The 16,394-nt window shown below is 50.0% G+C and overlaps 1 protein-coding gene across 8 annotated transcripts in view; it reads right to left on the bottom strand.

Annotated features, from left to right (window-relative positions):
* CLN8 (CLN8 transmembrane ER and ERGIC protein) overlaps positions 1–15,629 on the bottom strand; it is a 26,190-nt gene extending 10,561 nt beyond the window's left edge. The window contains exons 1-2 of one of the 8 annotated variants that reach the window (XM_082608784.1): positions 1,439–1,715; positions 1,382–1,402 (exon numbers count right to left, since the gene is read on the bottom strand). Coding sequence is in view for 1 of the 8 variants with exons in the window: in XM_082608782.1 (XP_082464908.1) it covers positions 342–581 (240 nt within the window). In the remaining 7 variants the exon portion in view is untranslated. The other 7 variants (XM_082608785.1, XM_082608787.1, XM_082608783.1 and 4 more) reach the window with 7 other exon arrangements.
* Between the last annotated feature and the right edge of the window lie 765 nt (positions 15,630–16,394).

The following is a 16,394-nucleotide window of genomic DNA, read 5'->3' as shown; positions in this document are numbered from 1 at the left end:
GACACACCCTCCTACACAGCCGCTTCCACAGAGCTTCTGGGCCGGCTGGTCTGGTCCAACCTGTCGCCCTGGGTCTCGGGGACACACAGGCGAGGTGGGTGACCCACTTGAGCCATGAGGGGACGAGGCCAGGCCTTGGGTGGGGGTCCGCAGCAACCCAGGCGGCCCCCCCGGAGCCCTGCGGTGGCCCGGCTGCCCCGTGGCTAGGGGGCACCCCAGGGCGCAGCCAGGCCCTGCTCCGGAAGGCGGCACAGACCAGAGGCAGGCAGAGCTCCAGGGCTGGGCAGCCACCCACCCTGACCACACCCCTCACCCGTCCCGGCACGGGGGCACTGGGTCACCTCGTTCACCTCGCGCCAAGCCCTAGGGCTTCTTCGTGTCACCTGAGGCCGCCATCCCCGTCCCCGCACAGCCGCAGAGCCAGGACCCCCGCTCCTCCAGTCCGGGGACCTCGGAGCCCCGCACCGCAGCCCCTGCGTCTCAGCGGTGGTGGAGCCGCGGCCGTGGGGGAACGGGCTCCTGGCGGCTGGAAAGCCCGTCCCGGCTCCACAGGCCTCCATTTTCCCTGGGAAAAAGTCCATCTACAAACCTCATCTTGCTCTTCGTTTTACAAGATTAGGTAGTTTCAGCTGTTCTACTTAACTGAACCGGGCATTTTTAAGAAATTAACAAGAGGATGGGTTCCAGTGCTGCAGTGGCCAGGCAGCCCCGACCCGGGGACGGGAGTCCGGCCACCAGGACCTTTTCAGCTCTGACACAGACGCCGAGCATCTGTGAGCTCCTTCCGTTCACTGGGGGCTAACCAGATCCAAACTTGGAAATGTGGTCAGAAAGAGGGAAACGGCACGCTTTTTGATGTCGCGGTGGGTCACCGCTCACAAGCCCCTGAGGGTCACCTGACTTTCCAGGGGAGACAGGAGTTCGGTTCAGCAGGGACTGGCCCAGACTTCAGTCTGTGAGGTCAACCCAGCAACACTGATAGGGTGATGAGGGGCCGTAACGCCCCTCTCGCCCCAGAGGATAATCCCAGTGGCTCCCGCCCCGACCAGCATTCCTGGCGGCAGCCTCCGGCGGGCTCTTTCCTCCGCCGGGTCCTTCCTCAGCGATTTAACCTGACCTGTGCTCCCTGTTTGCTCAGGAATTACGTTTCTAACATTTTGAGAATTATACTCCGACAGTTTGTAAACATATTTTTCCAAAATTAAAATACACGCTCAACAAACAAACTTCAGAAAACATAAACAAGTCCCACGGAGAGCACGCCATGGACGGTCTCGGCCCGTCTGCCAGTGTCCTCTCTCGGGCCCGCTGCCCGCGGGCCGGCCGGCTGCACCCCTCCCACCGCAGCCCGAACCGCGGCCTGAGCCCACGCCTGGCTCACCTGAGGGCGGAGCTGCCGGATCTCTGCCCGCCCCGCCTGCAGACGGAGCGACCGGACCCCCGCCCGACCCACCTGCAGATGGGGCGACCTGAGCCTCTGCCCTGCACACCTGAGGACGGAGAGTCGGACCCCGCCCCACTGCCCACAGTCCAGGCAGGGCCGCCAAGCACCGCGGGCCGCACGCGGGGAACGCGGGGCTCCTCCGCGCCAGGACTTGGGGCTCTCAACTCCCGGAGAAGACGCCGACTGGCCGCGGAGACCCCGCCCCGGCCCGGCGCCTACCTGCGCACGGATGTGTCACTACCGGCGCGCGCGTCGCCGCGCATGCGCACCCGGGGGCGGGGCCTAGCGCCGGTCGGGCGCTACCAAAGCGTGGGCCGGGGGGTTCCCGGGCCGTACCACCAGCTCGGACGCGGGGGCGCGGACGCGTCGTGGGAGGTTACCAAGGCCGCCAGGGGGCGGGGCGGAGGCGGACCCGATGCGCTCTCCGCCCCGCCTCTCCCGCCTCTACAGTGAGCCAAACCGGAACGCACCCCTCACGCCCCAGGGCGATTCCTCCCGAACAGTGATGAGCAAGGCAGCGGTCGCCCTAGCCTGCACACGCGCTGGGGTTCTGGGGTCCCCTGGGGGACGCGGCCCGGCAACTCCTCTGTGCCCACCGCCCCGGCCCGCGGACAGGACCCGGCAGGACCCGGCAGAGCCCCCATGTGATCCCGAAGCCCAGCCCCCCGGAAGGCCCAATGGGCCGCGCAGCCCGGCCGTGACTCAGCCCTGCGGCCCCGCCGGGTCCACGCGCAGAGGCCAGCCTGAGGCCACGGCGCCCGGGAAGCAGGGTCAAGTGCAGTTTCTCTTCCCCACTCCCTGCGGCCGTGGGCAGGGGACCCGGCTCCCCTCCACCCTGTTCCGCCCAGGCCGGCCCCGTGCTCGGAACCGCATCTGGGCCCCGGGGCTGTCACGGCGCCGGCTGGGCATGCTGCCCGAGGGTCTCTGGTTGTGACGGGGCAGCAGCTGGCATTGCTCAGCAGGCGGCGCCTGTGGTCGGCGGAGTGCGTCCCGCGGGGTGTGGGATGGGCGTGTGAACCGCCAGCCGGCGCCCTCCCCGCCCGCGAGGCCCGCAGAAGATGCAGCCGAGGGGCCCAGACGTGGCGCAGCCTCCCCGGCTTGGAGTCGGACAGCCCTGGGCTCCAGACCCGCCAGCTGGGAGAGGTTGAGAGAACCTGCTTAACCTGGAGCCCGGCCTCGGGTGTGAAGGTGGACGCCCGCCTGGCCGGGGGCGCCCCGAAGCTCACGTGTCCCCATGGTCTCACCCCGCAGCCTTTCTTACTTTAGGGTACTTTTCACCACTGGGCCTTCTATACTTTCATGGGTTTGTCTTAGTTATTTGTTGATTTTCTGTGTCCTCTGACTAAAATGCCAGCCGCATGAGAGGGGAACGTGGTCTTGTCAGTCTTTTATCCCCATCCCTGGAACGGGCCGGCACGTCACTGGTGCCCAGTGCACGTCTGCAGAAAGAACAAGTGAAATCGCACCGCGGGTCGTCTTTGTCCCGCTCCCCTCCCCGCACCTCCCCCCCAGCCTCCTGTATGAGAGGCGCGCAGGCGTTTTACAGAGTTGAATTAAAAGCATGACAGCCTTGAGGCTCGCGCTTGTTTTGTGCTGTCCCCTTCCCTGTAAGGTGGTGCAGAGAACCACTGCTTCAGCTACCTCTCAGGACTTCTCTGAGAGCGAAATAAGGTGTTTAAATGATCAACGCCCCTTGAAAATTCAGCACATTGCGGAGGTTTACATTCACGCTCAAATTAGGTTGCTTTTCTGATTCTCGTCTAGGCTGAGGCTAAACCCCGAGTCCTTAGTGTCCTGTGAAAATAGACGTAAATGCTCGCGATGCCACCACCTCCACGGTCCCTGCCTCCATTCTCGGTTCCTCTGTGGTGCCCAGGCCTGCCTTTCAAAGGAGGCACTGGGACTCAGGCGGGTCAGGTGATGACCTGCTTGGTCACGCAGGCGGTAAATTCCTCAGCTTGCTCAAGGATTGTGTCTTTCTGCTCTGCTATCTTTAAAGCATCCTGATAAAAACAATCATTTTTTTTCAAAATTTACAGGTATAACTGGTGATACATAACCCAGCAGAACTGAGAAGACTTTGAATGAAATGCACCCTGATTCCTGCTCACAACCTGTCATCCCCAGTGAGGCACCCATGTTTCCAGCCTGGTCGCTGGCCTCCTGAGGTCCATCTCCTCCCGGCTCCATCCCTCTCCCTGCCCAACAGCAAGGTCACTGTGTGTGTGACATCAAGCTAAGCCCTTTCTGTAAATGGTCCATTCCCACCTCAGCTGCACAGCACGCTCTTGGACGCTCTTACCCATGTGTCTTAGATGAGGAAACTGAGGTTCACGTCGGTGAGGTTGTGACTTGTCCTGCTTCCTACAGCAGCTCAGGATGAGGCTGAGTTTTTGGGTTTTACACCGTGAGGACTGGGAGAAGGACTAATAACTCACCAGGAGGCGGCCAGGACAGCATCTCTGTTTTTCTGATCATATAAGTAATACATGCTCATTGTTTGTTTAATTAAGAAAAAACAGGCTTTCAAAAGACATTAGCAGATGGGTGGTGCGATTTCTCCTCTGTGCCCATTTCTTTCTAAGAAATAAGCTGGTGAGGGAGGGAGGGGTCTCCCCAGTTTTAAACCTGAGAGTTACTCAGAAGAGAGCATGGCTGGCTCTGGAGCACAGACGTCCCCACACCCTGCTTCCAAAGCCCTGGAACCCAGGCTCGCCATCTGCGGACGATGGGTCCTAAACAAGCACAGGCCTCTGGCTTTCTCAATACCAGTGAGCGGGGTCTCTCTCCCTGACCCAGCGCTAGCCGGGCTTCTCTCCATCCTCAAGGCGTGACATTGGGTCTGTCCCTGCATGGTTAGTTCAACTTTAGCAACCCGCCCCCAACCCTGGATATCTGATCAAATTCCTCCTGCCCCACCTCGCTGTGTGATCACCTGAGCTTGCCTTCAGCAAGAATCCTGCTGAGTACATCCTGTTCAGGATGCCCCTGGCCTTGATGTTTGCTCCTAGTCACGTCCAGTCCACCACCACTCCATACACACACCCTGCTCCTTGGCTGTGATCCCCACCTGTCCCTGTTGTATTCGGAGCTGAGCCGCTCCCCTCCCCCTCCCCCGCCGTGGTGCTGGTCCCTGCACCAGTCTCCCGTGGCGCCCTGAATTAGAGCTGCCTCACTGTGCTTTAACCAGTACCACGAAAACGCCTTCCTCCACAACTGTGGCAAAATGAAAGCTTCCTGGAAAGAAAAAACATTTTTCATAGAAAAACATGTCTTCTTAGAATTATTCCTGCTCCTATGAGTATTCATTACGTCCATTTCTTTTTCTGAAAAATATATTTTGAACCACAAAACATGGTGCCTATGGCTTGGATCCAAGAGTCTCAAAATGTGCTAAAGGCTCAGACTGGGGGCTCGACTCTTCCAGATTTTACTCCTACTGGCTTGTAACCCTGGAAGGGTGGATTAACCTCTCTGAGCCACAGACACGAAAAGATGAGATTGGTCCAAAATCTCTTCCAGCATCAAGGCTTCTGCTCCTTGAGTGTCACGTAAGTCAGGGCCGGGTTCTCCCTGTTGCAAATGATGCCCTTGAAGCTAATGGCTGTAATTATCTTGGCACACAAAGAATCCTTAAATCTCAGTTGGCCAAACACAGGAACAACCAGTTTTTAAAAACGCCTGGATAAGATTATATTGGTTCAAGGGCTACAGAGCCAGGCTGTGCTTGTGGGGTCGACCACCTCCCTCAGGGCCAAGTCTGGACATTTTTGGTTTTCACAGCAGGTGGGGGTGGGGCGGAGGTGCCACGGGCATCTAGTGGGTTGGGGCCTGAGATGATGCTACACGCCCTACGATGATGCACTGGGCGGAGCTCTCAACAGAGAAATGTCAGCCGTCGGGGTGCCGGGGGAGAAAGTGCCCCAGTTACAAACTGAAACCCTGCAGAGAGGCCCCCAAACTAGTCGGTCCAGTTCCATCTCTTGGGTTGGTACCAGATGGTATTCAGGTGACCTGGAGGGTCAAGTGCAACTTTGAGAAAGGCTTAATTCATATCCACAGAGAAATTAACACCCTTGATCTTTCACCTCGGTTACTATCTTAGAAACAAATGTACAGGCTCAAAATTCGCCCTGCCTTCCCCCACCCTCCAAACACAGCACAATGTGATACACAGATCAAATATATAGGCATATAAAGGAAAATGGAATTTAGTGTTTCCAAAATGTCAGGTAGAATGTTGTAAGGCAGATCCAAAAAGCCACACACTGAGATGGGACATTTGCGAAATCGCCAAATGACGAAAACCTAGTTTTCAGTTTTCCTCCCTGGGAACTGCCCTGTCTGATGCAGAGACAAGGATGTGAGACTTCGGATCAGCTGACCAGAAACCATCAATAGCAATTAGGAAACACACTCCCGATTCTGAGGTCTTTCTCTCTTGTTAAAGTCACTGAACTAAAGTCGTCGTGAAGGAGCCAGATCCCAAGGCTCTCCAGCTCACCATGGACTGAGGGCCACCGATAACTAGACAATCACTTCTTCTCATGACACCCTCTGCTCAGTAAGACCAGGGCAGAGCTACTCTGGTCTTAATAATTACTTGGTAGGCATGAGGCATGTTACAAACAAGGTCTGAGTCACTCTGCACAAGAGTCACCCAGCACGAGGACCACAGGACGCCCACACGTGACACCTGGGCCGTGGTCACACCTGGTATGGGGCAGGATGGCCTGGCACCACATCCAAACCGGAGTCCAGTTGGCAAACCTGTTTAGTGTAAGTCGTTTGAAGGTAAAGAGAGGCAGCAAGACTTAGGACGAAGCCTTCAGTGGGTCCGACAGGAGATGGACTCGCCTTCACCAGGTAAAACTCACTGTGTTGGGGTGACATTGACACGCGCTGACCTAAGAGTCACATTTTCCAACAAAAGTGCAGACAGGGTGGCTTTACTTCTGCACGCTGCCGACTGGTCTTTTGCTCTTTTCTACCAATAAATATTAACCCCGAAAATCAATGTGCTTTCAACCTCCAGGTACCTGGGAGTGAACTTCTTGCTAGTACACAATTTACTTAAGAAAATAACAGAATGGTTTGTGCTAGGGTTTACAAATACCGAGAGAAGAGACAGGGCCTAAGCTCAGGGTGGTTACTATATTGTAGAAAACAATAATACCCATGTAGATAATGCTTTAGATTATAAAGTTTGTTTCATAAATTTTTTTTCAGCATGTGCTCTAAGAATATTAATTAAAGTGAACAAGTAACCACAGCCATTTCAGTTAACCCTGATCCATTCCAAAAGAAGAAGAGATATTGCTATAAAACAGAATGTATTCTCAATTGAGAAAGTCAATCTTGGTTTAAAGCGTTGTGTTTGTGTATTAAGGATGTTTTTTATTGTCTGTATTTACGATGCTTTGATATCTTGGGGCCTGTCTGACCAGGGAGGACTGCCCCTCCCAGGCTGAGCAGACCACATGTAAACCACACAGGACAAGCAAAAGTTAAGAGAATTCAGCACCACCAAACAAGCTTTACAACAAATGCTAAAGGAACTTCTCTAGGCAAGAAACACAAGAGAAGGAAAAGACCTACCAAAACAAACCCAGAACAATTAAGAAAATGGTAATAGGAATATACATGTCAATAACTACCTTAAATGTAAATGGATTAAACGTTCCAACCAAAACACACAGATTGGCTGAATGGATACAAAAAATAAGACCTATATATGTGCTGTCTACAAGAGACCCTCTTCAGACCTAAGGACACATATAGACTGAAAGTGAAGGGATGGAAAAAGACATTCCATGCAGATGGAAATCAAAAGAAAGCTGGAAGAGCAATTCTCATATCAGACAAAGTAGACTTTAAAATAAAGACTATTACAAGAGACAAAGAGGGACACTACATAGTGATCAAGGGATCAATCCAAGAAGAAGATATAACAATTGTAAATATTTATGCACCCAACATAGGAGCACCTCAATACATAAAGCAAATGCTAACAGCCATAAAAGGGGAAATCAATGGTAATGCAATCATAGTAGGGGACTTTAACACACCACTTTCACCAATGGACAGATCATCAAAATGAAAATAGATAAGGAAACAGAAGCTTTATATGATGCATTAGAGAAGATGGACTTAATTGATATTTTTAGGACATTCCATCCAAAAACAACAGAATACACTTTCTTTTCAAGTGCTCATGGAACATTCTCCATGAATGGTCCATATCTTGGTCACAGATAAAGCCTTGGTAAATTTAAGAAAATTGAAATCATATCAAGTATCTTTTCCAACCACAATGCTATGAGACTAGATATCAATTACAGGGAAAAAAACTGTAAAAAATACAAACACATGGAGGCTAAACATTATGCTACTATATAACCAAGACATCACTGAAGAAATCAAAAAATACCTAGAGAAAAATGACAATGAAAACATGAGGACCCAAAACCTACGGGACGCAGCAAAAGCAATTCTAAGAGCAAAGTATAGAGCAATACAATCCCACCTCAGGAAGCAAGAAAAATCTAAAATAAACAAGCTAAACTTACATCTAAAGCAATTAGAGAAAGAAAAACAAAAAAAAAAACCAAAGTTAGCAGAAGGAAAGAAATCATAAAGATCAGATCAGAAATAAATGAAAAAGAAATGAAGGAAATGAAGGAAACAATAGCAAAGATCAATAAAACTAAAATCTGGTTCTTTGAGAAGATAAACAAAATTGATAAACCATTAGCCAGACTCATCAAGAAAAAAAGGGAGAGGACTCAAATCAATAGAATTAGAAATGAAAAAGAAGTAACAACTAACACTGCAGAAATACAAAGGATCATGAGAGATTACTACAAGCAATTATATGCCAATAAAATGGACAACCTGGAAGAAATGGACAAATTCTTAGAAAAGCACAACTTCCCAAGACTGAACCAGAAAGAAATAGAAAATATGAACAGACCAATCACAAGCACTGAAATTGAAACTGTGTTTAAAAATGTTCCAACAAACAAAAGTCCAGGACCAGATGGCTTCACAGGCGAATTCTATCAAACATTTAGAGAAGAGCTAACACCTATCCTTCTCAAACTCTTTCAAAATATAGCAGAGGGAGGAACACTCCCAAACTCATTCTATGAGGCCACCATCACCCTGATACCAAAACCAGACAAAGATGTCACAAAAAAAGAAAACTACAGGCCAATATCACCGATGAACATAGATGCAAAACTCCTCAACAAAATACTAGCAAACAGAATCCAACAGCACATTATAAGGATCATACACCATGATCAAGTGCAGTTTATCCCAGGAATGCAAAGATTCTTCAATATATGCAAATCAATCAATGTGATACACCATATTAACAAATTGAAGAATAAAAACCATATGATCATCTCAACAGATGCAGAAAAAGATTTCAACAAAATTCAGCACCCATTTATGATAAAAACTCTCCAGAAAGTAGGCACAGAGGGAACCTACCTCAACATAACAAAGGCCATATATGACAAACCCAAGCCAACATTGCTCTCACTGGTGGAAAATTGAAACCATTTCCTCTAAGATCAGGAACAAGAGAAGATTGCCCACTCTCACCACTATTATTCAACATAGTTTTGGAAGTTTTAGCCACAGCAATCAGAGAAGAAAAAGAAATAAAATGAATTCAAATGGGAAAAGAAGAAGTAAAACTGTCAGTTTGCAGATGACATGATACTATACATAGAGAACCCTAAAGATGTTACCAGAAAACTATGAGAGCTAATCAATGAAACTGGTAAAGTAGCAGGATACAAAATTAATGCACAGAAATCTCTTGCATTCCTATACACTAATGAGGAAAAATCTGAAAGAGAAATTAAGGAAACACTCCCATTTACCATTGCAACAAAAAGCATAAAATACCTAGGAATAAACCTATCTAAGGAGAGAAAAGACCTGTATGCAGAAAACTATAAGACACTGATGAAAGAAATTAAAGACGATACAAACAGATGGAGAGATATATCATGCTCTTGGATTGGAAGAATCAACATTGTGAAAATGACTCTACTACCCAAAGCAATGTACAGATTCAGTGCAATCCTTATCAAACTACCAATGGCATTTTTCACAGAACTAGAACAAAAAGTTTCACAATTTGTATGGAAGCACAAATGACCCCGAATAGCCAAAGCAATCTTGAGAAAGAAAAATGGAGCTGGAGGAATCAGGTACCCTGATTTCAGACTATACTATAAAGCTACAGTAATCAAGACAGTATGGTACTGGCACAAAAAGAGAAATACATATCAATGGAACAGGATAGAAAGCCCAGAGATAAACCCATGCACATATGGTCACCTTATCTTTGACAAAGGAGGCAAGAAAAGACAGCCTCTTCAATAAGTGGTGCTGGGAAAACTGGACAGCTACATGTAAAAGAATGAACTTAGAATACTCCCTAACACCATACACAAAAATAAACTCAAAATGGATTAAAGACCTAAATGTAAGACTGGACACTATAAAACCTCTTCAATAAGTGGTGCTGGAGGGCTTCCCTGGTGGCGCAGTGGTTGAGAATCTGCCTGCCAATGCAGGGGACACGTGTTCGAGCCCTGGTCTGGGAAGATCCCACATGCCGCGGAGCAACTAGGCCCGTGAGCCACAATTACTGAGCCTGCGCGTCTGGAGCATGTGCTCCGCAACAAGAGAGGCCGCGATAGTGAGAGGCCTGCGCACCGCGATGAGGAGTGGCCCCCACTTGCCGCAACTAGAGAAAGCCCTCGCACAGAAACGAAGACCCAACACAGCCATAAATAAATAAATAAAAATTTTTAAAGAAATTCACAGCTTTAAAAAAAAAAGAAAGAAAAAAGAAAATCTCCCTCTTTAAAAAAATAAAAATAAGTGGTGCTGGAGCCGCATAGCACAGGGAGATCAGCTCGGTGCTTTGTGACCGACTGGAGGGGTGGGATAGGGAGGGAGGGAGGGAGGGAGGGAGACACAAGAAGAAAGGGATATGGGAACAGATGTATATGTATAACTGATTCACTTTGTTATAAAGCGGAAACTAATACACCATTGTGAAGCAATTATACTCCAATAAAGTTGTAAAAAAAAAAAGTGGTGCTGGGAAGACTGGACAGCTACATGTAAAAGAATGAAATTAGAACACTTCCTAACACCATACACAAAAATAAACCAAAATGGATTAAAGACCTAAATGTAGTGTCAGACACTGTAAAACTCTTAGAGGAAAACATAGGCAGAACACACTTCGATATAAATCACAGCAAGATCCTTTTTGACCCACCTCCTAGAGAAATGGAAATAAACATAAATAAACAAATGGGACCTAATGAAACTTAAAAGCTTTTGCACAGCAAAGGAAACCATAAACAAGATGAAAAGAACCCTCAGAATGGGAGAAAATATTTGCAAACAAAGCAACTGACAAAGGATTAATCTCCAAAATTTACAAGCAGCTCATGCAGCTCAATATCAAAGAAACAAACAACTCAATTTAAAAAATGGGCAGAAGACCTAAATAGACATTTCACAAAGGAAGACATACAGACGGCCAAGAGGCACATGAAAAGATGCCCAACATCACTCATTAGAGAAATGCAAATCAAAACTACAATGAGGTATCACCACACACCAGTTAGAATGGGCATCATCAGAAAATCTACAAACAACAAATGCTGGAGAGGGTGTGGAGAAAAGGGAACCCTCTTGCACTGTTGGTGGGAATGTAAATTGATACACCCACTATGGAGAACAGTATGGAGGTTCCTTAAAAAACTAAAAATAGAACTACCATATCACTCAGCAATCCCACTACTCGGCATATACCCTGAGAAAGCCATAATTCAAAAAGACACATGCACCCCAATGTTCATTGCAGCTCTATTTACAATAGCAAGGACATGGAAGCAACGTAAGTGTCCATCGACAGAGGAGTGGATAAAGAACATGTGGTACATATATACAATGGAATATTACTCAGCCATAAAAAGAAATGAAATTGAGTTATTTGTAGGGAGGTGGATGGACCTAAAGTCTGTCATACAGAGTGAAGTAAGTCAGAAAGAGAAAAACAAATACCATATGCTAACACATATATATGGAATCTAAAAAAAAAAAATTGGTTCTGATGAACATAGGGGCAGGACAGGAATAAAGACGCAGACGTAGAGAATGGACTTGAGGACACAGGGAGGAGGAAGGGCAAGCTGGGACGAAGTGAGAGAGTGGCATGGACATATATACACTACCAAATGTAAAATAGATAGCTAGTGGGAAGCAGCCGCATAGCACAGGGATATCAGCTCAGTGTTTTGTGACCACCTAGAGAGGTGGGATAGGGAGGGTGGGAGGGAGACGCAAGAGGAAGGGGATACGGGGATGTATGTATACATATAGCTGACTCACTTTGTTATACAGCAGAAACTAACACACCATTGTAAAGCAATTATACTTCAGTAAAGATGTTAAAAAAAAAAGAAAAAGAGGAACAGATAAGGTCTGCAGAGCTTCTGTCCTCCTGTATCCTGTTGACATATGAATTGTAAATTCAAGTCAAGCTGCCTTGAAAGTTCTTTCTGTGAAGTAAACCCATGAGCCAATGATGCAAAGGCTCATCTGTGAATCTGGGACAGGGTGCTACCCAGACGCTGACACCATCCATCTCAAATCCAGGCTTTAATTTAGCTTCTTAATGACCATTTTGGTAACAGACATTCAATTATCAACAAGCAGGAAGCAGGAGAAGACTGTGGGGCACCCAAGGCTGGCCTGGAACTGGGGTGCAGCTGGGGGGGGCAATGTGATGAATCTGGGCGCCACTGGGGACCTGTCCGGTGGGGGAGGGCGGGGGCTGCCTGGATCCGTGGAGAGACTCCTGTTTTAGGCTAAATCACTCTGAGCTCAGTCATGTGAGATACGGAAGAATTTAAACATTAAATTGTAAACTCCGCACATAAAGCACCTTGGGGCCAGGCAACTACCACCGTGTGGGGCGTCCCTGCAGGCGCTGCACCCCGGGCCCCATGCAGGGTGCTCCGGGTTGTCGCAGGGGTTCCGTGTGAGGGTTACGGTTGAGCCCAGCGGCTCAGACCCTCGTGCAGGGTCCACTACATGCTGGTTAGGCCGTCGCTGGGGTGGAAACGTGAAGTGATGATTCCGCATCACTCGCTGCCTGCCAAGAGCTCCTGGTCAAGGAGAAAAAGAGGCACCTCTACCCATTTATCCCATACGGCCTGCTATAGATTGAGTGTGTGTGTCCCCAAAGTTCATATGTGGACCAGGTGGTGGTGTTGGGAGGGGGCCTTTGGGAGCTGATGAGGTCACGAGGGTGGAGCCCCCATGATGGGATTAGTGCCCTGATAAGTGCTCTCTCTCCCCATCCCTGTCCCCTCCCTGCCACCTGAGGACACAGGGAGAGAATGCCGTTGATGAACCTGGAAGGGGGTCTGTCTGTCCTCACCAGACACGGGATCTGGATGTCCAGCTTCCAGAATGTGAGCAGTAAACGTCTGCCATTTAAGCCCCCAGCCTCTGGGGTAGTTACAGCAGCCGGAGCTAAGACATGGGTGCAGCCAGAGTGCACCCATGACCTCATCTCTCTCTGTACCTGTCATTCTATTTAGAATGTGTATGTATAATATTTGCATACAATAAGGAAATCAGTGCAGAGAGATTGTGTGTTCACACTGCTGAGAAGTGTCCAGCCGGGAGGCAGGCTCAGGCCCGCCCGCCTGCACCCAGGACACAGTCCCTCTCGCTTTAGGGTCCTGTCGGCGTCCTGGGGCTGCTGTAACCAAGTGCTACAACCGGGTGGCTTAGAGCAACAGGGATTTATCTTCTCAGAGCTCTGGGGGCCGAGCTCCCTTGGGAGGCGCAGGGGAGGGTCTGCTCCAGGCCTCCCTCCTGGCTGGTGGCTGCACACTGCCAACCCTCACGTGCTGTGTCCCTGTGTGTGCCCTCCTCTGTGCTGTGTCCAGACCCCCTTTTCATAAGGACACGTGTCCTATTGCACTAGGACCCACCCTAATGACTTCATTGTAACTTGATTACCTCTATAGAGACCCTATTTCTAAATAAGGTCACATTCTGAGGTGCCAGGGGTTAGGACCCAACATATCTATTCTGGGGGGTAGGGGGGGCAATTCAACCTGTAACGGGATCCTTCACAGAAGCCCAGGGATCCCACCTAATCCACATCCCGTCTCTTAAGGCCTCATTCCATCGATTCATCACTAGATGATGCTGAGAACAAAGCTTTCCTACCCAGGAGACTAGCTTTACCACTGAATTTTCGTGGCTGCATGCATTTGGCAAACTTCAGAAGCATCAAGACTGTGTTTCAATTTCATGGTTTCACCCTCAGAACATTTAACTACTGCACCATATCCTTGGACTATATAGAATTCATAGAAATTTAAGTCAATTCCAAATATCCTTGGAATTTCATTTTATATGAAAATAATTCATGAATGAACGCGTTGCCTGGGGTTGTTGTGAGTATCAGGGCCTGGTTCACCCAGCTGGGCCGCAAGGCAGCCAGCCAAGAGGGCGTGCTCGTCTCTGGCTGGTTCCGTGGAGTCAGCAGAGACATGACTCACAGTCATAAGCTGGGGGCGGGGGGGGGGGGGTGGGAGCTGCCCTGCTGCTGGGCCCCAGGCCCTCACAGCTGGGGGTAGGGGAGGGTGGCCGGTAATGCTGGCTGGTTCAAGCAGGAAGCACTTTGCAGTCAGTCCTGGGAGGGGAGGGGAGATTCTGGTTTGTGGTCTTACAGCCTCTCATGTCTTGGGGGACGTTAGGGATCCCTGTCCTGTCCTCTTTCCCTCCCTATCGGCCTCGATATCCTTCTTTTTCTTTTTTTTTTTAACATCTCAATTGGAGTATAGTTGCTTTACACTGTTGTGTTAGTTTCTGCTGTATAACAAAGTGAATCAGGTATATGTACACATATGTCCCCATATCCCCTCCCTCTTAAGCCTCCATCCCACCCTCCCTATCCCACCCCTCTAGGTGGTCAGTTCTCTTCCTTTGGGGTTTGAGGAAGAACAAGAGGAAAAGATCTGGGTGGGCATGAACAGAAACAAGAGAAAGTGCAGGAATGGGGCTTTCCTGAGAACAGTGCCTTCTCAGCAGTTATCCCTGGCGACTGGACTGGTGACTCAGGACGGCGGGCAGCTCAAGGGGGCGGGGAGCCCCCTCCCCACGTGTGGAATGTCAGGAATGTCCCTGTGTTTTGGTCAAGCTTCACTTCCAGCGTGTGGATCCCCAGGTACCCTGTAGGCACCGAACACTGAGAGCTGGGGGCACAGAGAGCTGTGGCCGGTAATCCAGCCACAGGGTCACCCCAGAGCACGATAGCTGAGGCCACAGCCGAGGTCGCCGTCACCCTCGAAAAATGTTTGGAACTACGGAGTCAGGACTTTGGTTTTGTTTTGCAGAAAGTATTAGGTTGGAGGGAGTGCCGTGCGATGATCTTACAAACTATCAGAGACTTAAGATTTAAACCCCTTCAAGCATCAAATCAACCCACAAGGAAGCCGGAGCAGGCAGGCGCAGCCTCACGTCCGGGCCGTCACCTGGGAGTTCCAACAGCAACACACCGTCCAGAAATGAAAGGAGAGTTTCCAGCCGCGCTGACTGAGCACCCTGTCCCGGGGCTGCATCTCGGCCACGAGGGTTAGACTTAGGGAGTGTCTCCACCTCCTCTATCCACCACAGCGCTGGGTCTACTTGGGGAAAACATTTCATCATCCTGGGGAAGAAGGACGATGCATTTCGCCCCTAAGTCACCAGGGCTCACCCAGTGTCACTCGGTGCTTCCTGTGGGCCCGGCTCGGGGCCCCGAGAAGCTGTTTGGCTTTTCTTGAGATTTTTTTTCTCCTGGCCCTTTAGGGAGAGCTTTGGCGCTCACAGGTCACGCCTGCACTTCGCTCCCTGTGCCGGGGTCTCAGAGGTCCCCGCCGCCGGCCGGGCCCCCGTCTCCACACCTTCTCCCGTGGCGTGACCCCTCCCCTGTGCCAACCACCCCTACGACTCTCCACCCTCCCGAACTGATGCTCTGCCCCAGTGAAACACTCACGCCCACGCCTCTCTCCGCCAGCCCCTGGCAAACCCAGGACCTTCGAGTATTTCTGCGCAGCTCGCGTCTGTGACCGAACTGCTGGGGCGCCAGCCCACCCCCACGCCCCCGGCCGGAAGCGCCCGCACAGGCGCTGAGCGCGGCCCGCCCCGCCCCGCCCCCGCGCGGTGGCCCTCACGCGCTGCTCGGCTCCCCGAGCTCTTTCTCCGCGTCTGCGACCCTATACATTCTCCTTTGCTACATGTAATCGGCCTTAAGAGTTCTCCTTTTCGGTTATTACATTTTTTTTTCTTTCTAGAATTTCCACGTGATTCTATGTATATGATTTTCTCTAGCGAGACTCTCCATCTGCTCTGGACACAGACTCCCATGACTTTTTTTTTTGCGGTACGCAGGCCTCTCACTGTTGTGGCCTCTCCCGTTGCGGAGCACAGGCTCCGGACGTGCAGGCTCAGCGGCCATGGCTCACGGGCCCAGCCGCTCTGCGGCATGTGGGATCCTCCCGGACCAGGGCACGAACCCGTATCCCCTGCATCGGCAGGCGGACTCTCAACCACTGCGCCACCAGGGAAGCCCTCACATGACTTTTTAAGCAACATCTCATAACTCTGATTCTGGAATCTCCCATGAAACTGCTTCTACTGTCTGTTCTTATCTCTTGGTTTCTGATAATTTTTTTCTGGTATTATCTCTGCCAACAAATTTTTAACTGAATGTTGATTATTGCATCTGAAAATATTGTAGAGATAGTTTGAGGATCTGGATGTATTTTTCTTTCACTCTTGGCAGGCATGTGGGTGGGGCAAATCGTTTTAATCCAATCAGGATTTAATCCAGTCAGGGGCT

The sequence above is a fragment of the Mesoplodon mirus genome (genome assembly GCF_964341445.2).
Source record: "Mesoplodon mirus genome assembly, chromosome: 20".
Classification (NCBI taxonomy): Eukaryota; Metazoa; Chordata; class Mammalia; order Artiodactyla; family Ziphiidae; genus Mesoplodon; species Mesoplodon mirus.
This window is presented reverse-complemented; position numbering and strand designations above follow the sequence as displayed.